At 35.8% G+C, this 27431-nt stretch overlaps 1 protein-coding gene across 1 annotated transcript; it reads left to right on the forward strand.

Annotated features, from left to right (window-relative positions):
- The first annotated feature begins 1970 nt into the window (after positions 1-1970).
- LOC108978725 (dorsal-ventral patterning protein tolloid) lies at positions 1971-26653 on the forward strand. The gene is made up of 14 exons (XM_018949136.1): positions 1971-2433; positions 7328-8452; positions 19412-19812; positions 20367-21040; positions 21126-21539; positions 21797-22033; positions 22122-22680; positions 23357-23555; positions 23813-24077; positions 24331-24536; positions 24691-25334; positions 25472-25652; positions 25753-26006; positions 26069-26653. The coding sequence occupies exons 2-14, from the start codon at positions 7624-7626 to the stop codon at positions 26336-26338; spliced, it is 5133 nt and encodes a 1710-aa protein (XP_018804681.1). The 5' UTR covers positions 1971-2433; positions 7328-7623; the 3' UTR covers positions 26339-26653.
- The last annotated feature ends 778 nt before the right edge of the window (positions 26654-27431 follow it).

Here is a 27431-nt window from a genome sequence, read left to right on the forward strand (position 1 = left end):
GTGCCCAAGCCATGCGTCGTACTTTCAATTCTGGCATTAACTTGAGCCCGATGTGCTTTTGTATCATGATAAGAACGATATTCTATTTACTATCTGGGTATAGGTAATAATCTTCATTGGCTCGAAAAGAGAATAGAAGAAAATTAATATGAATATAATTTATTAATTTAATATAATTAAGAGATAAATTAAATATTGAATGTTGTAATTTTCTTCTAAAAAGCCAACTCTACACGGTAAATTTGAAATTTGAATGCCTTGAAAAAAATGTCTGTGTGGACTTTCATCTTAAATGAACACAATTTAAATGCTTCAACTAATAAAAACATTGTATTTATATAAAAAAAATTTCGCTTTTTGCTACTCAGAGTGGTTTATGATCTCTCTTCACGACAGAATATCAATCCAAGTGTAACCAATGCAGCAAAATACACAACTTTATCAAAACAAATTTCAAATCTTTGAGCGATTTGCCTTCTGATTATAAGTCTAATTGAACTTTTATTTCAAAATCTTTTTATATGTATGTTGAGCATGTATACATATATACATACATACATATGTGTGCTCAACATACATATAAAAAGTTTTTGAAATGAAAGAAAGGTGTGTTCAAAAAGTATCGCGAATTTTGAATTTTCGCGGGTTACGTATATTCGAATTTCGAATTTTTTGTGGCGTTATGTTGGTACTCATGTCTCTCACTTATGCCGATAAGCTCGGCCATTTTGAATGTTCATTTAATGGACTGTGGCATACGGAGAAGCCTTGGACCGAAGCAACGTTTATCGGTGGTACAAAATGTTCTCAGAAGGCCGAGAAGATGTGACAAAAATTGGCTTTTGCACCACGATATCGCCCCTGCTCACACATCATTGCTTGCGCGCGACTTTTTGGCCGAAAACAACACACTAATGATGCCGCAGCCACCGTATTCCCCAGATCTGGCCCTCTGTGACTTTTTCTTGTTCCCTAAACTGAAGAGGCCCATGAAAGGACGACGTTGCGCTTCTCTTGACGAGATAAAGACGGCATCGAAGTAGGAGCTGAAGAAGATAAAAAAAAATGATTTTTTGAAGTTCTTCGAAGATTGGTAAAACCGCTGGCACAAGTGTATAATATCTCATGGGGATTACTTTGAAGGGGACAAAATAGATATTCATGAATAAGTGAATAATTTTTGAAAAAACACAAAATTCGCGATAATTTTTGAACACACCTCGTACATACATTAATATTATATGAATAAAAATGCAATTTTTTTAGATTCCTCTTTGTGTTTGATCAATATTTAGTTTTTCTAGATAAAATGAGATTAGAATATAATTACTACGTATTATGTAAAACAAGAATTAGCAACAAATTTTCTTGCACACTCATGCCTCCGTACATGTTTGTATATGTAAATGTATATTTACCGGCGAATTCATTGATAATAAAACAGTTACCTGTGAATTCCTGTACACCTCACATGTCTTCGTACCGTACTAAACATGGATGTGAATAGATATTTGTATATGCCAATATAATTATGTATGTAAGTAGTTACTTCTGTACAAAGTCCTTTCCTTACACTTACACTTGCGCTTTCAAATCTTTATCATTTGCAGCACTCGCCAAAAAACTATGAAACTCCACATCATCTGGGCCTGACCGACGTCTCACTGCTCTATCCAAATTGGGCCACCAACGGTATTGTCAATAATCGTGCTTTTTTTTCCTAAAATCAGGGGGCGCTTTATCAGTATTGACATCGCTGAGCGTATTTGAACATCCGTAGATACATATGTATGCATACAAATGCGGCCGCTTCGCCAACCGTCTGCCTCGCATGGCAAGCAGAAGTTAAATCGTCGAAACACAAAGACCGATGTCAACAACAAAAGCGCCGACGAGGAGGAAAACGAACCTGTCAACGCTCGCTCGGATTTTGCAGCATCTTCTGAACAAATTTCAGTCGAGTTTCAGCAGCCGAGTGCGACGGATGATAAAACGTAGAAACGGAAACGGAAAACGGGCCAATAATTGAATATAACTATGCCAATACCCATTTAGTGTGGCGAAAATCGTTCAAGTGAGGCTACATACATATGTATGTGTTGAAGTGGATATGTAGCACGAGTGTTTTAGTGAAGTATCATTCATACCTAGGTGAGCATTCATGCGGATGCTTTCAAATTGTGAGTGTTTGCAAGCATGTAACGGAAATGCTTACGGCGCCATTTTTATATCTCCTGGTGCATCAGTTGAATTTGAAAAGTGAAAATTTAAAAGTGCCTGATATCGTGAGTGAAATTGGAGACTTTACCAGCATAATTATTTGATTTCTGTAAACAATCGACTGCAGCTATATACACTTGTATACAGCGAATTGCTGCTATTTACTGAGCGTACTAATGTATATATAGTACAAAACTGTATACATGTAAATGGGTATGTGTGTTTGCAATGTTTTCATTTGAAACATAAATAGGTATGTTTCACAATTATATAGCATATAGCTAATACATATATACTTATGTACGTATGTGCGTATTCATTTGTAATTTAATAATATAAAATTTAAGTGATAATATTAATTGCGGCGGCATGACATTTGCTGAACGCAAGTATGACAGGCGAGTGGCCATAGCGATAGTTAGACATTTGGACAGACGGCAGTTCGACCGGTAGAATGTTTATGCGTATATTGTTGAGATTACGTTGTTTGGATGTTTTACATACATACATATTAACTCATACGCAGCTTGGGTGAATGTGATCTGTTGTCAACAGCTTATCAGTAGCTCACCGCCATTACCGTTTCTGCCTCTGATATGTTGGATTCTCTACATCTCTCTGTTGTTGTTCTCCTTGTTATTGTTTCGTTTTGACTTACTGCGAATGCAGTCGAGAGATGCATCCAAAAATAGTTTGAAAAGTGACACGCCAGCATTTTATTTCCCCATTTTTTACATTTCTTTTCTAATGTGCGTACATGCTTACACAAACTGCTTCTGTTAAATTGTTCGGATTTTTTTGTCTTTAAAGAGAATGCAATTGTAATGCATGATTATGTACATACATTCTGAGATAGATGTGAATTAATTTTCTTTTGTTTATGATGAAAGTGCAATTCAAAGGCGTATGGCCAAGTACTTAGCAAAAAGGATTAATTGTAATACAAATGAGGAACAATAAAAGCACAATAGAGTCAGTAGCTAATTGAATTTATGTCATAGAACAATATCTTCAAATATTATAACTCTAAGTAAAATTGTCCCTGACACTCTGTTCGATTTCGGCAATATTTATTTGAATACTGCTCAGGGCTGAAATACATACGTCTATATTTATATCGATTGTTTTATATTAGCGAAAGTAAATTATATTCTTGGTCTTATTAGTAACTTTTATAAAAATTTTAATTGTCATATTTTTCGCACATCCTGACACACAAATTCACCCTATTTAATATCTATGTTTAAAATCTGAATTAAAATGCTATAAATGGCATTAAAATGATGATGTACTGGGTGTCAACAGAGACCATACCGCTTCCATACTTCGCCATGGGTATGAACAACATTTCTCAAATCTTCACTTTTGCTAGAAATGCAACGGTGCATATCTGCAGATTTGCTCGTATATTCAGATATGGCATGCGTTCAAGTACTTGTATATACTATATATAGAGATTGTATTATTGCAACATAGTATATCCAATATATCACCCCGTCTTCGCATTTCAGTAAATTAACTTAACGCGGCGTCTTTGGTGTACCATAAATGTATCGAGTATGTATGACGAACTGAAGCAATGAAGCATTGCATGACTTTCAGTTCTTTGTTTCACTTCTTCTATTCTATTTGTTGTTTCCTTCCTCTTAGACTCCTGTAACAGCGCGCATTCGTCATCATGATCATCATCATATTCATTGTCGTCATCGTTGTCGTCGTCTTATTTGTTGTGCACCATGCTTGCCTTATGAGCCGTGACGGCAGTCCATCGACAAGTGTTTACCGTATTGCAGAGGATGCCACTTCAGAAAAAACATGAGTATGGAAAGAAGAAATTAAAAAATAGGAAATACAGATTATGCCAGTCGTAGTTGCATAAAGTGTGTGTAAAACTTAAAAACCCTTGGAGTTATCAAAATTATTTGTAAAGCTTAACTGCTAAATTCAGAAATTTCAATGTCCATCAAAAAATTGAAAAAGCTCACGTGACTGCGAGAAGTTTTAAAATAAATATTATGTACACTAAAACTAATTCTGATTCATTAGTGATCCGTTTGGAAATCTTATTCCCGTTCTCAACAAAGATAGTTGTATAAAAAGATATACAGATGCTAAAGTTATTATTGCACTTAGATCACTATGGTTGATGCGTTATGAACTATTCATTGGGATGTTGGAGTTTCTACTCGTATAGTAAAGAAAGAAGAAGTGGACAGAATAATAGTATAGATATGGAAATTCTTAAGATCCGTAATCGTCCAAACGCACTTGAATACCTCTACTAAGAGCGTACTACCAAAAGTGCTCAGCAACATAATTAAATAAATTGGTTGTTTATAGTCTGTTCAAAGGTAAGGGTTGCACATTTAATAAACTCCATGCCTGAGAATTATTGGTTTCTTGTATATATTGTATATGCAATCATGACAGCGAGTTATTGCTTAAAACTCTTAACTTTAAGCCTTCTGCAATCTCTGGTATGGGGAGGAGTCAATTCAACTGAATCGCATGCCCTGTTATACAAGTTCAGCAAACGTGCTTTTAAGACAGCATGTACATTACAATTCATTTTATTTCACTTGTTTCTCTCTGCTTCTGAATACATAAATTCATACGTCAAGTACCGATTCTGAACAACACTCGACTTTAAGGGCATCTTTAAGAGTGTATATAATGGTGTACATATTTAGTTATGGTATGTATGTACTATATATACTCGGGTCGCCATCATTACTAATGGCCTTCACCCTCTTGCGGACATTATTATTTTGTATACTTGGTTTCGTTTTTGCTTACCATTTATTCCATTCATTCCCCATAAAATAATCCAAATTTGGCCGAGTATGCAATTCTGATGACAATTCGTGTTGTTGTACGGTTTGGCTCTTTGGTTTGCCGGAAATATTTATGTGGAAGGGACAAGGCAATTGATTGATATACTCACTTAAGACTTGCTTAACTAAAGAAACTACAATTCTAAAATTATTATCATCAAAAATCATTTCTCTACGAAATAAAAAAAAAATAGTGTTTTACGTTTTTACACTCTCGCAACAAAGTTGCTAAGGAGAGTATTATAGTTTTGTTCACATAACGGTTGTTTGTAAGTCCTAAAGCTAAAAGAGTCAGATATAGGGTTATATATACCAAAGTGATCAAGGTGATGAGTAGAGTTGAAATCCGGATGTCTGTCTGTCCGTCCGTCCGACTGTCCGTGCAAGCTGTAACTTGAGTAAGAATTGAGATATCATGATGAAACTTTCTTGGCTGCATAAGAAGGTTAAGTTCGAAGATGGGCAAAATCGGCCTACTGCCACGCCCACAAAATGGCGAAAACCGCAAACCTATAAAGTGTCATAACTAAGCCATAAATAAAGATATTAAAGTGAAATTTGGCACAAAGGATGGCTTTAGGGAGGGGCATATTTGGACGTAATTTTTTTTGGAAAAGTAGGCGTGGTCCCGCCTCCTACTAAATTTGTTGTATATATTTCGGAAACTACTATAGCTATGTCAACTAAACTCTATAGAGTCGTTTCCTTCAGGCATTTCCATATACAGTTCAAAAATGGAAAAAATCGGATAATAACCACGCCCACCTCCCATACAATGGTTATGTTGAAAATCACTAAAAGTGCGTTAACCGACTAACAAAAAACGTCAGAAACACTAAATTTTACGGTAGAAATGGCAGAGGGAAGCTACACCCCGGCTTTTTTTAAATTAAAAATGGGCATGGCGTCGCCCACTTATGGACCAAAAACCATCTCTCAGGAAGTACTCTACCGATTTCAATGAAATTCGGTATATAATGGTATAATATGGGTGAAATCGGTTCACAACCACGCCTTCTTCCAATATAACGCTATTTTGAATTCCATCCGATGCATTCTATGTATAATATATACCTTAGGAACCAATGATGATTGTAGAAAATGTTCGTGATCGGAATATAACTTTGCCTAACACTAAAATATCTCACACAATGTTTGTTCTAGACCGAAAATTAGCAGCTTTGAACATGTTAAAATCGAAATAGTCTGCTATACGATATCGGACAACATGGTATATATATATCTGCCATACAAACTGACTGATCAACCTCAAGTTCTGTATGGAAACCTTTGTTACTTGACAAGATGTTTTCACAGAATGTAGAAGAAAATACGATGTTTACGTCTTTGACTTTCTCTCTCTTTAATTAGTACTTCCAACAGATTTTGATGTATTAGTGATAAAAATAAAATATTTGAGGAACTACTGTCCTTATATCGCCAATCCTAAGTATTAATCTTACTATCATATTTGTACTGTAGGCTAAAAAAGGAAGACTTTTTAATTTCAATTTCGAACGAAAGCCCATCCCTTGAAATTTTTTTCTAGGTTGGTATGACTGTCAGTGTTTTGCCAAATATCACATCAAAATGTAATTAGTGTTTAGTAGTTGGTCTTTCTGAAGTACATACAGGCATTTGGCGATTTTTCTGATGAGTGAAATTATTCAACAAATCAAAATCAAATTTCTGGTGACGAAACGTTCAGAATGTCGGAATAGGCTTCCGGTGGTAATTGTTTGTCTCAGAAACAAACGAATAATCGGTCTTGCGGTCAGCAAAACTGCCTAGAGTTAGTACTATTTGACTTTTCGTGAGTTTTTCGCCAAATTTTCAAATATTATCGCGGTGCAACCACCGCATTCGGCAGATTTAGCTCCATGTGATTTCTGGCTATTAGATTTTGAAGAATAAATGAATAGTTTTAAAATTATAACTAATGCGGTTATTAGCGGAAAGGAAGATCGCAAAAAATTGGATTTGATATTCTGATTAATTTGAAAAAAAAACTCTACACAATTGATATACTATAGATAGATTAAAGTGAAGTCGAGATCTTTCGACAAAGCCATTAACGGATTCAGTTATTGCATTGTGAAAGTTTTTTACTTTTACGTTGTGAAATCAAAATATTTATACAGATATTTTTGAGACCCACATTTGAAACCCCATCAGTAAGATCACCTTACTGGCCTTTGTATGTAGATATGTATGTGGTAACCCATTCTTACAATATGCTTTAATATTTTTTATTTTCTTCTATTCAATTACAGCAATATCTTTCTATGAGAGTCAACTATCAATAAATAACGGCAATTAAGCGAATATTGACGCAAGCAACATTTCAAATTGCTGCAACGAAAGATTGAAAGGCGACCAAGATGGCTGATTATGTAAAATAATACAAAATTCTCACTCATAGTAAAACAAATATTATAAAAAGATAATTGCGGTAACTTTAAGAGAATTTGCTCAAGCGAATATAAGCGAGAAGTAAATAGTTAAAATTTGTAATTTCGGTTTCGGAAAAACAACATTACTTATTCGTATATTCGGAAGGGTTTGTAAGATGTTAAACATGCCGCGAAAACCGGTGCACACAAGTGAAGCCAAAAGTAGATTACCATTGCGAGTAAGTGCATTTAGTGGCGGAAGCAGATATGGCCGTGGGAGCCTGTTGAGCTGCTCCCACTATACCCTGCTGCTGGCGACCGCAATTCTAGTCTTAATCAGCGCCCATGCCAAGAGCGCACTACTCTATGACAATAATGATAACAATAGCAACGATAATAACAACAACAACAATACTAACAGCCATTTCAACAATATTTTTTCAACAAAGGATGCCACCGATCTGCCGCCACAGAAGGCAGTCCAATCATTGTCGCCACCTCCAGCATTTTCGCCATTGACCGGGAATGTGGATGGTGTAGAGAGACCGTTACAATTGAGGGAAAATGTTATAATTCCGGTGGACACCGTGGTCAGAGTGCAATTTATGGAAGAACATCCGCACAATGCAAATGTACAGAATCATAAACAACGAGAGGAACAGCACAAGCATTCCATTCAAGAGGAGCGAAATGAGGCGGAACAACTGTCGCAGATAGAATCGCAATCACCGCACCATCAGCACTACAGCCGTACTCATCGTCAACATTATCGTGAGCACCCCCATCTCACCATTCAGCAAAAACGTGGAATGTTCGAGGCACAATCACCGTCACAGTCACCAGAGGATATTCTGTACGAACCGGAAGTAACCCATATACATCACTATGCGCACAACATGCTAAACAATCATCATTATCGAAGCAAATATACCATTGACGAATTAATGAACATGAAAATACAAAATCGACTCTCCGATGATATCGACATGGATCCCTGCAAAGCCGGTGAGTTCCACGTCACTACTGAAAGAAATTACACAGCGATTGACAATTATCATTTATATGTTGGGTAGTGTATTACGGTCTAATTACGAAATACATTGAATCCAATATTGGTATTCATAATACCTTGAGACAGCATTCCCTCCCTTATTTATTATAAATGTACACCAAAGTAAAGCTAGCGCGCGCTAGCTCCCATATATCGAGTATTTCTATTTATGTTTGCCAATATACGAGATATTGAAAAGATAATTCGCAGACTCCAAGCAAATCGAGAACAAAATCGTGTGCAACAGATCTAATAATGTATGTTGATGTCAGGTCAAACAATTTTTAATAATTTTTCAAACATTTGTAATTTCGCCTTTAATCCTTTCAAATTATCGTTTTGTTGCAGCTCCAATATACGTACAAAGTGTTTTCGCAGCTTTTTACTATAGTTTAAAATCATATGAATTTCTGTTTCAAGAGTTGATTATCTGCTTGATGAAACAATAACTCTCCCAGCCGTGGTACCCATACGTCTTTTGATCAAACCTTAAGGCAAATGGATTGGAGTCGGGTTTGGTAGATTGCCTGCAACGATTCGTCGAGGTTTTTGTAGATTCGATGTACATTTATTTGTATATGTGACACTGTTCCATCACTTTGCTCTTCCGTTTCTCTTCAACATACAACTACTATGGGTTAGTGAATCACACACCATTGAAACTATTCCTTCTACTTGTGGTCTTAAAAGCGCGAACGCCTGCAAATATGCATTCATCGCGATTGTCTTTGCTGTGAGCATTGTATCTACTCCGTTGACTTCCGCTTTCAAATTGAATACATTTTTGTCACTCATTTGCACGAGCTGAATTTCTCTTTATAAGCAACTGTATTAGTGTATGTGTATATGCTTGTCTATAAGGCAGCAATTTACATTTCACTTTCACGCTCGTTCGTGGGAAATGCATGAGTGGGCTTGTGCTTGTGTGCGCATGAGGACATCAAAGCACACTTTGACACCAACAAATTAACATGAAGCAAATGGCTTCTTTGGTTGCTACAAAAGTTGAACATAAAAAAAATTCAACTAATTTCCAATAGAGTTCCATATAACGGTATAAGTACGTATCATATAAATTGTATTAGTTATAATAAGCTCTTTTCTGAAGCACGCAATGATGATAACAACGGCGAGTCCGCCTTGCACTGGGGACAGTGCCAGCACCACAATATTACGAAAGGCTAATATGCCTTGTCCCACACTGTACGTTCCCAAATCACCTGTCGTTCGGTTACCTGCTCTATTTTTACATTTTATCCACGTTTATTGATTCATCTTCAAAGAACCTACCGACAGTGCGAAGATGAATGAAATCGGATTATAACCCCGACGTCTTCTCATACAACGGCATTGCTAAAAACCACTAAAGGTGCGATAAATCATTTATTTATAGATTTAGATAGAGACATACAGTTATGTGCTCACATTTAGATGAAAATCCATATCTCGGGATCTACTCAAACGGTTTAAACCATATTCGATATGTAATATTATCCTAATATTTGCATTCTCTTGCCCGAAATTAGATAAAAACCAAGCCTAACATTTCTAGAACCCATATGAAAAATATGTGGACCCCAGTGCGTATGGTTTACTTTTTTCAGAAAATATCGGTCAATCAATGAGATATTTTATTGAAATTTGCGAAAAATGTTTCTTTGATAATAAATAAATAAAACAAGTATGGAAGGGCTAAGTTCGGGTGTCACCGAACATTTTATACTCTCGCATCAAATACCGTATTTGTATAAAGTTTTATTCCGCTATCATCATTGGTTCCTAATGTATATATTATACAGAGAAGGCATCAGATGGAATACAAAATAGCGTTATATCGGAAGAAGGCGTGGTTGTGAACCGATTTCACCCATATTTCGTACATGTCATCAGTGTGTTAAGAAACTATTATGTACCGAATTTTTTAAATAAAAAAAAAAGCCTGGATGTAGCTTCCCTCTGACATTTCTTCCGTAAAGTTTAGTGTTTCTGACGTTTTTTGTTAGTCGGTTAACGCACTTTTAGTGATTTTCAACATTACCGTTGTATGGGAGGTGGGCGTGGTTATTATCCGATTTCTTCCATTTTTGAACTGTATATGGAAATGCCTGAAGGAAACGACTCTATAGAGTTTAGTTGACATAGCTATAGTAGTTTTCGAAATATGTACAAAAAACTTAGTAGGATTTCAACTCTACTCATCAAAAATAATAATAATAATATTTAAAAATTAATTTAAGTATGAATGTACTGAATGGACACTTTTTTTACTTTTTTTATTTACAAATTTTTCTATGGCTCCCTTGGATTCTTATACTGGCGATTACGTTTTAGCCTTTATTTGGAAATAATATCGAATAGTTCATTATATGTATAAACATCGCATGACCGAATCTACTATAAGTATGTATATAGATGGAATAGATTGATTTTTGTAAAGAATAAGGCGGTATTTTTTCTTGGACGCATTATGTGGAACCCGTGAGACTTCGTGTTCAATCCTTAGGATTCTTATACTAGAATCACCCCTCTTCTGTACTCTGTATACCATAGCCGCAGCAACGCGCGGAAGGATTCTCTAGCGTATTTGTAAAATTGTTTGGAAAATGAGTTCTCAAGTATACCAAGCGGTGTTACAAATTAATGCAATCAGCTCTGCCATATCTCTGATCACAATGATTTTAACATGAATGAATTTTTACATAATATTATATATTTTATAGAGTAAAATACCATGTTATTAATATTTAATGTATATATTGTAGTTATTTTGGGAGTTATGGGCTACATTGCGTATGAGTGACGTCTGTTATTAAAGTAGTTTGTGTCGATATTAGTCAATGGAATCAATTAGAGTTGTTTGCTTTCAGAAACGCATTTGAGTTTGCTCTTCGAATAAAAGCGAGCCCATTCGTAGAGAATAGAGCATACTATCGATAGGAAATTCACAAATTCAATCCGATGTAACACGTTTTATTCTAAATTTTCAAATATTTTCAATACTTTACAATTTACATTAGCATTATCACAGAGTTGTATTTTAATTTGTGTTACAATCCTCCTCCTCCTTTCTAGTGGAGACACCAGAGCTCATAAAATTGCATTTTTAAGTATACCAAAGTGAAAACAAGACATATTTATGCAAACTCTTCAGGATGTGTAATATAAATTTGTGTGATACATTGAGGTACAGAAGAAATTTCTATGATAAAGTGACCAGAAATAGGTGAGAGTATTCGCAGAGATGCATCTCTGCCCAGTCTATATGAATATATAACGGGTGATCCAAGGAGGGGTACTTTTTTCAATATTCATGCTATTTTTGTTCAGTACTGTTTGGCATTTTATTATGAAAAGATTTCCATTAGATCAACGTTTACAATTCGTTCAACATTATTACTAAATATCACGTTCTGTAAAGAATGTGTTTCGTGCTCTTCAGCATAGTGTTCGCAACACCATTACCCATCATGAGACCCAGCATTCATTATTGTATAATATTGGAAAGATCACGTCCAGCTTTCCGTGAAGAAAATATAGCAGCCGTAGATAAAAGTGTACACGAAGGCCGTGGAAAGTCGATTCGGCACCATTCGCAGCAACTCGGACTGACGTATGGAACGACTTGGCGCAATTTGCCTCGAGATTTTAAATTGAAAACGTACAAAACACAGTTGGTGCAAGAACGGACCTTCCCAAGCGTCATCGCTTCGCTCAATAGGCTCTCGCAAAGTTCCGAGAAGATCTGACGTTTTCGAGACAAATTTTGTTCTGGCTCATGTGTATGGAATGGAAACAAGCAAAATTTATGCATTTGGGACGAAAAGCAATCTGAAGAGATTCAAGAGCTTCCAACAAGACGGCGCCACTTCCCATACATCGCACCAATCAATGGATTTATTGAAAGAATACTTCGGTGAGCAGATAATTTCACGTTTTGAGATCCTGTGATATCACATCGTTAGAATTTTTCCTGTGGGTATACGTCTAAAATCTATGCGGGCAATTGTGCTTCGATTCAGGCCTTAAAGCAAAACATCACGCGTGGCAGTTAACAATCGAAATGCTCGAATGAGTCATCGAAAATTGGACTCTACGGATAGGCCATCTGAGACATAGCCGCGGCCAACATTTGAAAGATATAATCTTCAAAAAAAAAAGGCCAAAATATGATTTTTCGAAACATCTGAAGTTTCTGTGTTTTTTCTATAAAATCTCGAAATGGGTCACCCTTTTGTATACTAGGTATACGAGCACGTTCCAATAAAGGCACCGAATGCCAATGGCCGATGACTGACGGCTGCAAGCTACACTCTCAGGCGCTAAAAGTGCGCATCAAGTGTATGCACATATATAAGCAACGCGAGTACATATTTAAGTGGTGGAGAAAGCATACGCCTTGTATTTTGGTGTGTGGTCCATTTATAAATAAACGCCACCGGAGGCACTGTTTAATTCACACTGGAGCGTGCCACGTGTCGCGTGTCGCATAATGTTTATACTTGTATTCCTTGATGTTTTTATTTTATTTTAATTTCATTCACACTTTTTTAAGTTTTCTTCCAACCCCTCAAAGACTTGACTACTGCTGCCTGGTTTCTGGACGCCAACATTATAATAGTATATGTACTATATATATGTATGCAAAGTCAAAGACTTTTGAATTGCGTGTGTGTGTCTGTTTCTTCCTGGTATGTACTTATGTACTGCCGTTGTTGTTAGCAACGAAAATCTTGGCACTCATATATCATATGTGAGGCATATTGGCGGTATGCATTTGCACATGGCTCTTCAGAAAGATATATGCATATATCGAGTGTCAGCAAGAGAGCATTTCCCATCCCAATATACCCATATAAAGGGCAATATTCGATGCAAGCGCACTCTAGCTCAATGAATAAAAGTTTATTGAACTCTACTCGGCCATGCAAAAAACATAGACCTATCCAGATGCGTAGAAAGCAATGTTTAGGAAATCTACTCTTATATGCACATACGTATGTATGGATAAAAAAAGCTTTCGCTCCATTAATAATACCAATTTTCTGGCAATATAAATCGGCACACTCAACCAAATATGCATTATTCATGCCACCTTTTGTAGAATCCTCAACAAGTATATTACGGGAACGATTTTAATGGTACTATTTCTACGCATGAAGCAGGGCTGAAAACTATTCCACATCCGTTTATTTTACAATGTTAGGATTCGTAGTTCAAAAGTTTCCGATGTTCAGAAGAAATAATGATGGCATAGCACTAAAAGAATTCTAGGACATGTATACTGTGGTATACATATTTATATGGTACATACGTATGTACATACATATGTGCGGAATAATTAGTACGAGTAATCTATGCCAATTTAGTACTCACTTGAAACAAACTTTGCCAGCATTTTGTTGTGGCAACTATACTTGCCAACGAGGATACCGCGCCAGGAAACTGCAACTAAATATTTCAAAAGCTCTCCTTAAACAAGGGAAGAAACCAGGGTTCCATAAACTGTTGGAGTTAACAAAAAAATTTGGCTTTAGCAGTTTATGCATATATGTATATATGTATTTATCCTGTACTCATGCATTGTTTGCAGAGCTTTGTGTCCACCATAAATTTTTTTAACCGCAGCTAACACAAATTGTTGTCGACCCAGCCACGCACAGCCTGTCTAAATCAGGTGAAGGTTTTGACACAAGACCACAGCAATGGGCGGAAGTGTTGTGCTATGCCTCAAGCAGCAGACATTTCCTCTAATGGTGATAGTATGTATTTGTTTGAACTCAAATTCACGGATGTCTTTCCTTCTCCCGTCTCACCACATATTTGTTGTCAGTATTTCCTAAACAAACAGTACACAACAATAAATTAAGCATAAATCGGATAAAATCATAAGCCTTTTGTGGCCGTAGCTCCACTACATCTGAAAGGTTTGTGCATGGCCATTGTTATTTTGGCTGTCTTTTGTTGTTGGCATTTAAATGCTAATTTATTAAATTGCCTCTGCAATGCATGTGTGGATTAAACAATTAAACTATAATAACTTAGCATCTGAAATTTTCTTTGGGAAAAATAAAGACAATAACCTTTATTATGTTTTCGTTATCTAAGGCATACTTAATTCAAGATTGTGTTTTTTTACCTACTTTTAACCTGCTCTAAATGGTATATCACAACAATCCACGTAAAAAAGAAGAGGTGTCTAAAAAGAATTAGATGAAAATCCAAATTTTGTTATATAGAAGTAGGCGTGGTTGCAGTTCGATTTCCTTCATTTTTGCACTGCAGTATAAGGATGTCAGATATTCATCGAAATTGTTTGATATCGGTCGAGTAGGTTCCGAGATATAGGGTGTCACATAAATGTTGGCAGTGCTGCGCCCATTTACAAAATTAGACACCGGCTCCTATAAAGTCTTCTCGTCAATCTCATCTCAAGTGTTTAATTTACTTATTGATTTATCGCACTTTTAGTGGTGTTTAAGGAAACCGTTATATGGGGAGGGGACAGGGTTATCATCCGATTGCGCTTATTTTCACAGTTCTGTGTAAGTTTTGGGTGATGTAGCTATATTGGTTTGGAAATATATATTAAACTTATTAAGTTTAACAAAACTGTTATACTTTTGGTAACATGTTGCAGAAGTATAAAAAAATGGCATTTATACTATACATATCTTTTTACAAATATGAATGCCTTTTATGGAAAGGGGCTAACATACAGGCCGATTTCGCACAGAAAGTTAGAGTTCCGAAATGAAGATTATAAAAAAATCAGTCGTTTCTTCATAGTTTCAGTGTATTGATGAAGTTTCTCTTATTGGATAACATCCAATAAAGATATTTTACTTTCCATTATTTCATTCCTTTACTACACCAATTACTTGCTTAAATAGAGCAGGAAAAATCGTTGCTTCTTTATAAACGAACGTTTGCATAATTCACTTCATTTAAACTTATACAAATTTTAAATCTCAGCATTTTAATTCTGTAAACATGTAGAAAAGATATATTAAAAATATTCGAGAATACTTCGCTAAAATATGGAATTTGTATTCCTTTTACCTCTCCTTCATAATTTCCTCTGACAACTAGAAAATTATAATCAAACAAAAAAAAAGTTCGTTTCTTTGAATAAAACGGAAACTTAAATATCAAAGTAAATCTGAGGGTTAGTTGCCGATAAGCTTTCTGCATATGAAAGCTTAAATGCATATTGTCTACAATTGTATCAAAGTTTAGTTATTTTTAGGATTTTAACTTTTTCACAATGCATGAAGGGACGTCATGCGCACTCCTTCCTCTGCTTTCCTAAAGTTTAGTTTAGCGAAGTATTCTTACAACACTTTTGTCTCCCGTTGCCTGCATTTGCGGTCAAATCATTGCGGTGCATTGCTTCGTTTGTTTGCAAGAGGTAGACTGAAAGAAGAGCATGCCAGCTGTTATGAATAGGTTGAAAATTTTATATCATACTTATTCAAAACACGATTTTCAACAAATGCAGTGGCTGGGGGCCAGCATAACTTTTTGTGAATATATATATTTCTCCCACTTTAGGGTGCAATGACTGGTCACCCATTGACCAAAAATCAAAGTATTTTTTACCATTTTTTAATTGTTGACCCACAAATAGATATAGATAGTTTAGAATAGCCAAAGCCGAAAGCTGCATCGTTGCGTTTACAATAATAGGGCCAAATGTTGCCAACCTCCGTTCTGGAATGGAGTTGGGGATTGGAGACGCCAATAAAGAAGAGAGCAGCACAGTTTAGTTAACGGTGCTTTAACATCAAGCACTAACGTGGATGAAGTTGGCTGTTTATAAAAGCAGGCAATATCCTATATGCCAAAAAATATTCTTTTTTTCTATTTAGATGTACGGAACATTCCATTAGCAAAAATGCTTTTTATTTATATATTTAAATACTCAAGTATGTGTACAAACAGGTAAATTGCATTCAGATCGTGATATCCTTTACTGAACTGAACCATATTGTGGTTTATTGTTTCAAAAACGTGTTAGAAGAATGTCAATTACGGATAGTCACGATTTATATTTTCTTAAAATCGTATGGATCGCTATTATTACTATCAGTCAAAAGCACTCTCATTTCCTCACATAGTACTTTAATTGTTCGAACATTAATACTTTCGAAGCATTTCCTATTTACAAAAAAGGTTGTTTCAAAATATTAGTCTATCGAACGAGGATGTATTGCTCGGTTTGGCTTGATCCACACATGATTTGTTCGTCTCGCTCATTTAACAACGCCCAAGTTACTGCCGATAACCTTATATCACCGTTTGAATTGTGCGATACTGTTTTACAAGCAGATGTTTGACGAAATACAACACTGGGAAATTTAATTTTATGTGTGTATGTATGAGTTGTTAAAGCAAATAAGCTGCAATCAATTGATTAAAACGTTTTAGCCTCACAGTCATTGGCTGAGTAAATGTCCATATTAGTGTTGTAAAGCGGAACGAACGCCCGTATGCAATATATTAATTAATTAGTAATATCCGCGATAATGAAATGTCAGCACAAATCCTCATATGCACATACTATACATTTATAATACACATCAGTTCACAGTCGGAAATATGTACATATGTACATTCATTCCCTGCATTAAAATCAATTACTTATAAACAACTCTATGCCTTTATAAGAATCAGTCACATGTCCTACGAAAGCTCAACTCAGTTATTTAAAAAAGTTTTAATTGTATTATGTTCGAAGTGATTCATTAAAATATCGTTTTTTGACTGGTAAGTTTGATGTTTTTATACTCTTGCAACCTGTTGTTCACCTAATGGTTATACGTATCACCTAAAACTTAGCGAGATAGAAATAGAAATATAAATACATATATAAATGATCAGGATGACTGGTCCCGTCCGTCCAAAAAGAAATTCAAGAGGAATCCTATAAGAAGTACTTCTTAAAGCGCGATAAGTCAATAAATAAATACTCCAGAGACTTTAAATTTTACCCCCGAGATGCTGTGAGAGGGTTTTGTAGAAGCAGGGGTAAAGAGTGGCACCTGTTCTATAGATTTCAACCAATTTGGGTACGTGACATTCCTCTAATATTTTTAAGTCACAGTGTGAAAATGGACAAAATCGGATTACTACTTTTAAATTCTATTTGAAACATTCACATTTCAGTACACTAATTAAGAATGAATTAATATATCAGGATAAAACATTGCAGAATAGTGCAATTGAGATGTACCACCTTATGATCAAAAACTGCGGAAATTGTGGCAAAATTATTCAAGCCCCTAAGTACTCAATATATGGGATATATAATATAATTGAAAATTAGAGGGAATCCTTTCCTGGTAGTAGGAGGTCTGTGTGTAACAAATGGGTTGAATCGGGTCAAACATCCCTTACATACCTAATATAAAATCTTCAAGCTTTCGTCAAAAATAACTGAACGTATAAAATTGGATATATGATGTAAGTATGTATGTATGTATGTATTATATAATTGTACAAAAATCCCTTATAGTACTACATACAATTATTTTCGTTTTTTTCCCCAAAAATAAGGTTTATCCCTATGTATTTTCGCGAAACGTAGCCGATTTTGGATGTGCCGCTTTGACAGAAAAGTTTTTTTTCGAATCAGTTTTGCCTCGCCTCAATTACGCGTTTTCCATTAATCTTCACCTATATATTTAATCCATATTCTTCACTTTTTTTTTTTTTGGTCAAATAGATCAAATGAAAAGTTTTTTTTTCGAATCAGTTTTGCCTCGCCTCAATTACGCGTTTTCCATTAATCTTCACCTATATATTTAATCCATATTCTTCACTTTTTTTTTTTTGGTCAAATAGATCTCGTGGACATCTTCATATTACGGAAACAATTCAATAAAACACCAATATCTGCAACAGTTTTCTCGGATTTCTTCATATTGTGTATAATGTGTCTTTTTTCAGGACTGAAGTGCTTACCACGGCCCATTTTCACTCGAATTAAATCACTTTATCGTAGACAACCTTAATTAGTAATAAAAAGTCAGTCCTGATAACTTTTTTGCAAACATACCTTTAATTGCGAGAGTATATGTATATCGTAGCAGCGCCTAAAAAATCAAAATTGTTATGGTCAAACATGAAGATTTTATCAGCGTTATTTGGTACATTATATTCCTGTATATGTTTCCGTATATACATATACATATTACAAAGCTAAATTACCACATTATTCCTTTCACAGAATGAGCACGAAAATATTACTACATAGTCGTATAAGCAATGGAATACATACATACTGGTTGATAAGGCAAACATAGTTTAAACTATTTCCCTTATTCCTACGCTGTTCCTACTTACAACCAATTACAAACATACGTATACATATGTGTATATAGCAAGCAAGTAAAATGTAATCAACTTCGGAGATTAACCTAACCTCAATTCAATGATTGACAGTGAACGTCAAGAACCGGAGATAAGCGCAAAGATGCAAAAATAAAAAAGAAAATTATAGGATTTTTATTGAATACTAAATTCTACAACATTATGTTTAGTCTTCTAGTTTAAGAATGAATGAAACAAAATTAAACTGAATAAAGCTGATAATAATTCAGGTGTAGAGCGAATTCACTCAAATACATATCACTAACATATTTTCTTAACTATGAACATCAATACTTTAGGGCAATGGATGAGTAAATTCGATTAACTTAAGAGAAGAATGAATACAATTGCTTAGGCCAGTTTCCAAGCGGTTACGAAATACATGTTTATCATTTTAAATTAATTATTCTTCCAAAGTATGTACATATATCAAAACTTCAAGGTCGTTTTGGTTGGCTTTGAAGTCGATAATATGAATTGAATTTACGGTTTACGATAAAAATTTAACAAAATGCGAATTGATTGGTATTTTTATCTTCAAGGTGGTTTCATGGGTGATATCGCCTTACCCGACATTAATTATGATGGCGACCCTATTGTTGCACATACTTTTGTTATTCCATGGAAAAAAAGACTTGATAATGGTGGCGGCAATGAAAGTTCACCCAAACAAGATAAATATGAATACGATGACGTTGACGTTGACGTTGACGCCGGACAATGGCAATCCGATTCTGCCACAAGCAAACAAATCACCCCCATTAAATTCAACGCATCTTTTCAGCAAGAATTAGAAATTCTAAAGCAGGAGGTATACCACGAAGGATTGCAAGTGGAAGAGGAGGGCCTAACTCATATAATCCGGAAGAAAACCAAACTGCCGAGCACGCGATTTGACTTGAAGGACAGTAAAAACGAGCGTAGCAGCAATGATCCGGCTTTGGTAAGTTAAATACATTTATGTATATTATTCTTAAAGTATTATGTCGCAAAGAATTTCAAAATATGAGATGTTAAATGGATGTGCTTTCTTTAACATCGGAAAAGTGTATACTTTTTTTGCTTTTAGTATTTATTACTTATATTCATATCACTTACTCTAATGTCCTACAGGTTGACTACATGATTACTAATTATTGTAGGTTCCCACCTTTTAAACAATTTTTTTTTAAATGTGTTAGTCCCGTTGTATTATGAAATTTGACTGACTAACCTGTAGTACTATTTCAGGCTTCAGTATGCGTAAATAATGTATAAAAGAATGTTTACGAATGAAGAGGTCTGTAGGGTATATGTGGCGTTATAATTACGAATTTGAGTTCAAATATTTTCCATTACGCATAGCTATTTGACCATTTGAGTAAATGGTGGTGGATAGACCCCACATCCCTTGACTATAACACAAAACATGCTATGTGTTATTAAATTTTTACTACCATTGTAAGAGTTTTACTTATTCTTCCATTTCATTGTCTCCATATTCTTGATTTACGCAAGTCGGCCAATGAACCGGTAAAACCCAGAAGCTTTTCTTCGAACACAAATTATTTGATGAAGAACTTGAAAAATGAAGTTATCACCAACAACAAGGATAATAGCAATGGAAACGGCAACCATTACAAACATAACCCCGCTTATCAACCGGTGGATGGATATGGAAGTAGTGACAAATCAACAGACACTGACACGAACAAAACACATCCACTAGCTGTAAGCCAGCAACAAAAATTGCGTCAACGGGCCCTCAGCAGCGGGAATGGAGGAACCGGTGGATTATATACGCAACCCGGAAAGGCAACAACTTTCGACGCAAATGGTAAAGTAGAGTCTATTGCGCTTCATCGAAGTGGCGAGTATTTCGGACCATCAGTAAGTAACGATAGATCGATCGATGCAGAAAAACTGCGCAAAAGTTTATTTGGAATTAGTAATCGTAATGTTGATCAACGCAAAATACAGTCGAATACAAAAGATATTGATGTGGATGTGGGTAATAATTTTGTCGCTGAACGTCGTATGGTTATACTGCCGACGTCATTGCCTACGCAGCGTTCGACATTGCCAAATGTTTATAGTAATGCTGGAGGCAATGGCATGAAACTGGACGATGTAGATTTTTTGCATCCTAAAGGCCCCGTGCGACGACGACATAGACGTGGACGCAAGCATCGGTGAGTTGAAATTCTAATGTTTAGCACAGCCTTAAAATAGGCACAGACCACAAAGCTATTACCAACCAACCAACTTTTATTTCAGACGAAGTTCAGAATTTCGGCACACTGACTTTAATATAAAGCTCCAACGCCTAAAGGAGGAACTCAATCGTCCAGTTCATACAACTCACGAATATCAAACACAAGTGCACCGTGAGATGCACTCAATTACCAAACACCACGTACAAAATAACAAAAAAGTTGCTAAAATTAAAGCTGAAAACACAGATGCTGCCAATGTTCGGCTACTGGAATTGGAATACGAAGGACAGAAGCAACAGCTGATGACAGAATGGCAACAACAACATAACCAGGGCAAAAATCTCAATTATTCTTCACATCAAGGCGATGGAAAGGGAAGTATGGCTGTAAGCGTTGTCAAAGCAAATGAAAATATTCCTGGGAAGAGTGGCAACAAAGTGGAAGCATCCTTGGAAATGGAACTGCAAAATGCTGAGTGAGTTTTCTGGAAAAATTATTTTTGTGGGGGATATTAAGAGTTTGAAAGAGTTTTCGATAGTAATGTGGAATGCCGCTTTAATGTCAGAACGAAATTATTTTGCAAAAAATAATATAAAAATATGATATAAATAATAATGTTTATAAGCTTAGGAAATTTAAAAAAAAATCGTTATAAGAAGGTTAAAACTATTTCGATTTATGCCTGCATATTAAGCAGATCTAAGCAGATAATTTCGCACTTCATGTTCGTAGAAATTCAAGGCTATCAAGAAGTCGTAATCGAATGGTCCGTGCTGTGACCGCCAAGAAGGAGCGCATCTGGGATTATGGCGTCATTCCGTATGAGATCGATGGTAACTTTAGTGGTCTACACAAGGCTCTCTTCAAGCAGGCAATGCGACATTGGGAAAACTCCACTTGCATCAAATTCATCGAACGTGATCCGGAAATACATCCCAATTATATTGTATTCACGGTGCGGAGTTGTGGGTGAGCTATGCAAACAATATTTGCTGCTTAAATACTGTTTTATTTGTGTAAGTTATTTCTCAATTCATTATTTAAACATTTTCCACAGGTGCTGTTCATTTGTTGGTAAACGCGGCAATGGAGCACAAGCTATATCAATCGGTCGCAATTGCGACAAATTCGGCATTGTAGTGCATGAACTGGGCCATGTCGTTGGCTTTTGGCACGAGCACACACGGCCCGATCGCGAAAAGCACGTCGTCATTGAGCACAACAACATTATGAAGGGCCAAGACTATAACTTTAACAAACTGACCCCAGAAGAAGTTGACTCGCTGGGGCTACCGTACGACTACGACTCAATTATGCATTATGCGCGGAATACGTTCTCCAAAGGTACCTATCTGGATACGATACTTCCTATTGAAGTAAAGGGTAAAAAGCGTCCCGAAATCGGTCAACGTTTACGCTTGAGTACCGGTGACATTGCACAAGCAAATTTACTATACAAGTGTCCCAAGTGTGGTCGAACATTTCAAGAAAATACCGGTATATTCGCCAGTCCATCATACTACACAGCTGGCGCATTAACGAACGAGACTGAGCTCTGTGAATGGCGTATCACAGCTACACATGGCGAACGTGTGATATTGAAATTGGAGAATATGGTAGGTCTACTTATAACTGTTATTTAAGAAATGGTTTGTTTAGAGCTCCCGATTTATTAACAAAGCAGCACGTAAATGTTAAAAATCTCTTTTTTATACTTTCGTAACCTGTTGTTACAGAATATATTATATTATAATAACGGTTGTTTGTTCACCTAAAATGAATCGATATGGATATAGTATACAAAAATGATCAGTTTCTCAATTTTTAAGGATACATTTCGTATATTTGATGACGAACATTGATTTTATATTCATTAAGTTTGCCAGAAAGTTTGTAACTAATCCTTGTATAGAAACCTTTTTTATTTGGCAAAAAGTCTTCACAAAATTTGGCATGGATTATTGAAAAAGGCAACGGTACAAACTCCGAGTAAATTGTTTAGATCGGACCATATAGCATGCAGCTGACACAAATTGTCCGACCAAAATCAAGTTCTTGCATGGAATCTTTTGTTTAATATTTGTAAAGGATGTTACAGTTTCGCACCGAAGTTAACTTTTTTCCTTGTTTTTATAATAAACATTTTCAGAGATATCGAAACATTTCACTTTTATGCATGAAAATTGCGTCAGCACCTAAAGTTTCTAAATTTGCTTTAATGATCTAGACGATATACATTTAAAGAAGTATTTTACTCGCATAAAATTGCCTTTAATTTTTGGGTCTTTCCAGAATATTTTTAAATCGAACAATTGTCAAACAGATTACTTGGAAGTACGTGATGGCTATTACATAAAATCCCCTCTGATTAAACGCTTCTGTGGAAAAGTAAATGGAGAGATTCTAAAAACGGAGTCGAGTCGTATGCTCCTGACATATGTTAATACGCATCGAATGGAGGGCTATCGCGGTTTCAAGGCTGAATTCGATGGTAAGTATTCAGAGACTTAAAGAGATATTAACACTTATCAATAAGAAATATAGGTTAAAAATAAGTTCTCATACAGTCAATTAAATGTATGTTAATTAACTGATTTTATTACACCATAACATGTAACATTGTTGGTGTGAGTTTATCCAAATATTTTGGTATTTACCGTTCTCTATAAAAAACCACCAAGGGTCATTAACACCTCACACGTATGCCTATGTTAATATGGTTATGCTTTCAAATTCTCGCACTTACAGTAATCTGTGGTGGTGAAATGTCTGTTGACGATTCCGAGGGACGCCTGGAATCGCCCAACTACCCATTGGATTACCTACCAAGCAAAGAATGTGTGTGGAAAATCACCGTTCCGAGAGGTTATCAAGTGGCACTCAAATTCCAATCGTTCGAAGTAGAGAATCATGACAGTTGCGTATACGATTACGTCGAGGTGCGAGACGGTGCAACGGAGAACGCGCAGCTCATTGGAGTCTTTTGCGGCTACAAACCTCCACCAAACATGAAGTAAGTATACTATACAAGAATGGAGATAAGTGTATACGTAAGTGCGTATCAAAATAACATAGACTAAAGCGGGATACTCTGGCTAAAAAATTTCTGCTGCAGTTCGAATCGTTCAGTTAAACTTTACTTAGCGGTCCGCGAATGTAGGACGTGAAATGGTATTTCTGGCCGAAATTGAAATTGAAACTGAAAGTTTTTTACTTAACATTAATCGCTATCATCTTGTTTCTTTTTGTTTCTTGTCGCTTTGTAGGTCAAGCGGCAATGCTATGTACGTGAAGTTCCTATCAGACTCATCCGTACAAAAAGCCGGCTTCTCAGCTATTTTCATGAAGGAGGTGGACGAATGCGAGACTCAGAATCATGGCTGCGAGCATGACTGCATTAATACCCTAGGCGGCTACGAGTGCAGCTGTCATATTGGCTATGAGTTACATAGTGATAAAAAACATTGTGAAGGTACTACTCATCCATATATACACATACATGTACTTATACTCACGTATATATAATAAATATACACAATTCACACGAACATATGTTAATACGGGGATTTTTAGCACCCTTCTTAATTATTAATACTTCATTCACTGTTGTATTGCATTAATTGTAGATGCATGCGGTGGTGTGATCGAATATCCGAATGGCACAATCAGTTCACCATCGTTCCCAGACACATACCCGGTGTTGAAGGAATGTATTTGGGAAATAATAGCTCCACCGAAACACAAGATATCATTGAACTTCACACATTTCGATCTCGAGGGCAATACTCAACAGCAAACTGATTGTGGATATGACTCGGTGACCGTGTATTCAAAATTGAGCGAAAATCGATTGAAGCGCATAGGTACGTATTGTGGCACCGCCATTCCACCCACCGCCACATCCGAGGGCAATGCGCTGCGCATTGAATTCCATTCGGATAAGACTATACAAGGCACCGGATTCGCTGCGGTGTTTTTCACTGATATCGACGAATGTTCTACCAACAATGGCGGCTGTCAGCATGAATGCCGCAATACTATCGGCTCGTATATGTGCTTCTGCCACAATGGCTATTCGCTGCATGAGAATGGACACGACTGCAAGGAGGGTGAATGCAAGCACGAAATATCCGCTCCTTTTGGCACCATTTACAGTCCGAATTTCCCGGACCTCTACCCGCCGAATGCTGATTGTGTATGGCACTTTTCAACGACGCCAGGCCATCGCATCAAGTTAATATTCAATGAATTTAATGTGGAATCGCATCAGGTGAGCGAAGAGTTTGCTTTTCAACAGCATAATTTTTTGAACAACAGAAATGCATGTGGGGACTTCCTCTTTGTGCATTTCAACGTTATATGTGGATGGAGTATTATAGCAAGAAATTCTTTACCAAACATCCACAGGAATGCGCGTACGACAATGTCGCAGTGTACGATGGTGAATCAGAGAGCAGTTCTCTGTTGGGCCACTTTTGTGGCGACAAAATACCTTATCCAATCTCGTCTACAACAAATCAGCTTTATATGGTATTCAAAACGGATAAAAATAAACAAATGGCTGGATTTACGGCAATACACTCAACATGTGAGTCTTAACCAAAGCGCAATTCGAAAAATCGAGTATATCAGTAATGTTCTTTAATTCATCTTCAATTTCTACTGCTTATTGTAATGGCATTGTGTAGCTTGTGGCGGTTATTTGCGTGCCACAAATCAAATACAGCAATTCTACTCCCATGCTCTCTTCGGCAACCGCAATTACAACGAGAATATGGATTGCGAGTGGACGATTCAAGCGCCGGCCAGCAGCAATGTACAGTTACTATTCCTTACATTCGATATTGAGGCCAGCGAAAACTGTACTTACGATTATGTGCAGGTGTATTCGGGTATGGAGGACACCAGTGGCCCTATGTACGGACAATATTGTGGCAATACGGTGTGTTAATTTTTATTTAGACTTCTCTCTATAACATTCCCTATGACAAATGTATTTTGCAGCTTCCACAAGACATTATTTCACTGACGGATTCGCTATTGGTACGATTTAAAACGGATGACACAGTCACAATGAAGGGCTTCTCCGCCTCCTATGTAGCCGTTGATCCATTCGAGAATAGTGAAGAGGATTTCAATTCGTACAGCGCAGAACGTGCCACTCCTTTCCCGGGTTCATTGAAGAGTATCTACGAAGATTCGGATGAGTATGGTGACTTCAGCGAGAATCAGTTAATTGCACGCCCCAGGGGTCGATATTACAATAATTTCTAAAACGCGGCCGTTCCGGCCAGTCGGTGGCATCCTCCCATATTCTATGTAACTCCTTGAGTTTGGCCAAAACAAATAAGGGGTGTACTGAAAAATAAGAGAAATAAATTGAAACTTGGTAGGATAAAAGGTAGACGCAATAAAACTATTATGTGGAAACATGCATGATTGAAAATAATGACAATAGCGAAAAATACTCGTATCAAATAAAATTTAGACGTTTCATCTTCTAAAGCATATCACAGGCAAATCTCATCATCAAATAAAAAATAGTACGAATAAAGGAGCCAAAAATAATAATATTTTTAGATTTTATTAGGCAAAAATAATCATTAGAATGTGCAATTTTCTTAAATAAATTTAAATAAAAAATTTAGACTTAGTGAAACTGATAGTATATTAAAAACATAAAACAATCTAAATTGTGGATTTTCAGAAGAAAATTTCAATTGGATTGAACACGTTTAAAATATTTCAAAATAATAAGTGAATTTAAAAGGTGTGAATTGTAGACATATGTAATTACGTTGCAAAGACTCGCAACGTAACTTTACTTTAAGTATAAACATATTTTTAATAAGTATTTAGAACGCCCGAATATATAGAATGTATTTATGAAAAAAGTATATTTTAGAAATATAAAGTATATCTACAAATTGTCGGCAACTTTTACAAAAATACATGGTATTGTCATATAAACGAGTTATGTAGGATTATCTAAGATAATTGCATTTATAAATAGCGTACAATCGATCCTAAATTATATATATTTTTCCTTGTTCTTTGTAGATGTTATCGATATATTATATAACCAATCATATCTACTTTATATCGTTCATGTAATGAAATATAATATTTATACAAACAAATACAATATATCGAAATATTATGTATCCATACATACATATACTTATATGTAGGCATAAAACCTCTTCCGAAAACTTATTTGTGTTAAATAGAATAAATTGCAATTAAATCGGTTGCCAATTAAATTGATAGAAACCAGAAAAACACAAATTTTATTTTTAAATTTAAAATTAGCCATTTTCTAAATAAGGCGGGGTTTGGTGAACATAATGAATAGGAATCAAAAGTG

The sequence above is a fragment of the Bactrocera latifrons genome, unplaced genomic scaffold (assembly GCF_001853355.1).
Source record: "Bactrocera latifrons isolate USDA-ARS-PBARC rearing strain unplaced genomic scaffold, ASM185335v1 scaffold_126, whole genome shotgun sequence".
NCBI lineage: Eukaryota > Metazoa > Arthropoda > Insecta > Diptera > Tephritidae > Bactrocera > Bactrocera latifrons.

Excerpts from the sequence above, each read along its gene's own strand:
- LOC108978725 (XM_018949136.1), top strand. The coding sequence starts at position 7,624 with ATGTTAAACATGCCGCGAAAACCGGTGCACACAAGTGAAGCCAAAAGT. Across the intron at positions 21,041-21,125 it reads AGACGTGGACGCAAGCATCG|ACGAAGTTCAGAATTTCGGC; the intron begins GTGAGTTGAAAT and ends CTTTTATTTCAG. Across the intron at positions 22,034-22,121 it reads TTCACGGTGCGGAGTTGTGG|GTGCTGTTCATTTGTTGGTA; the intron begins GTGAGCTATGCA and ends CATTTTCCACAG.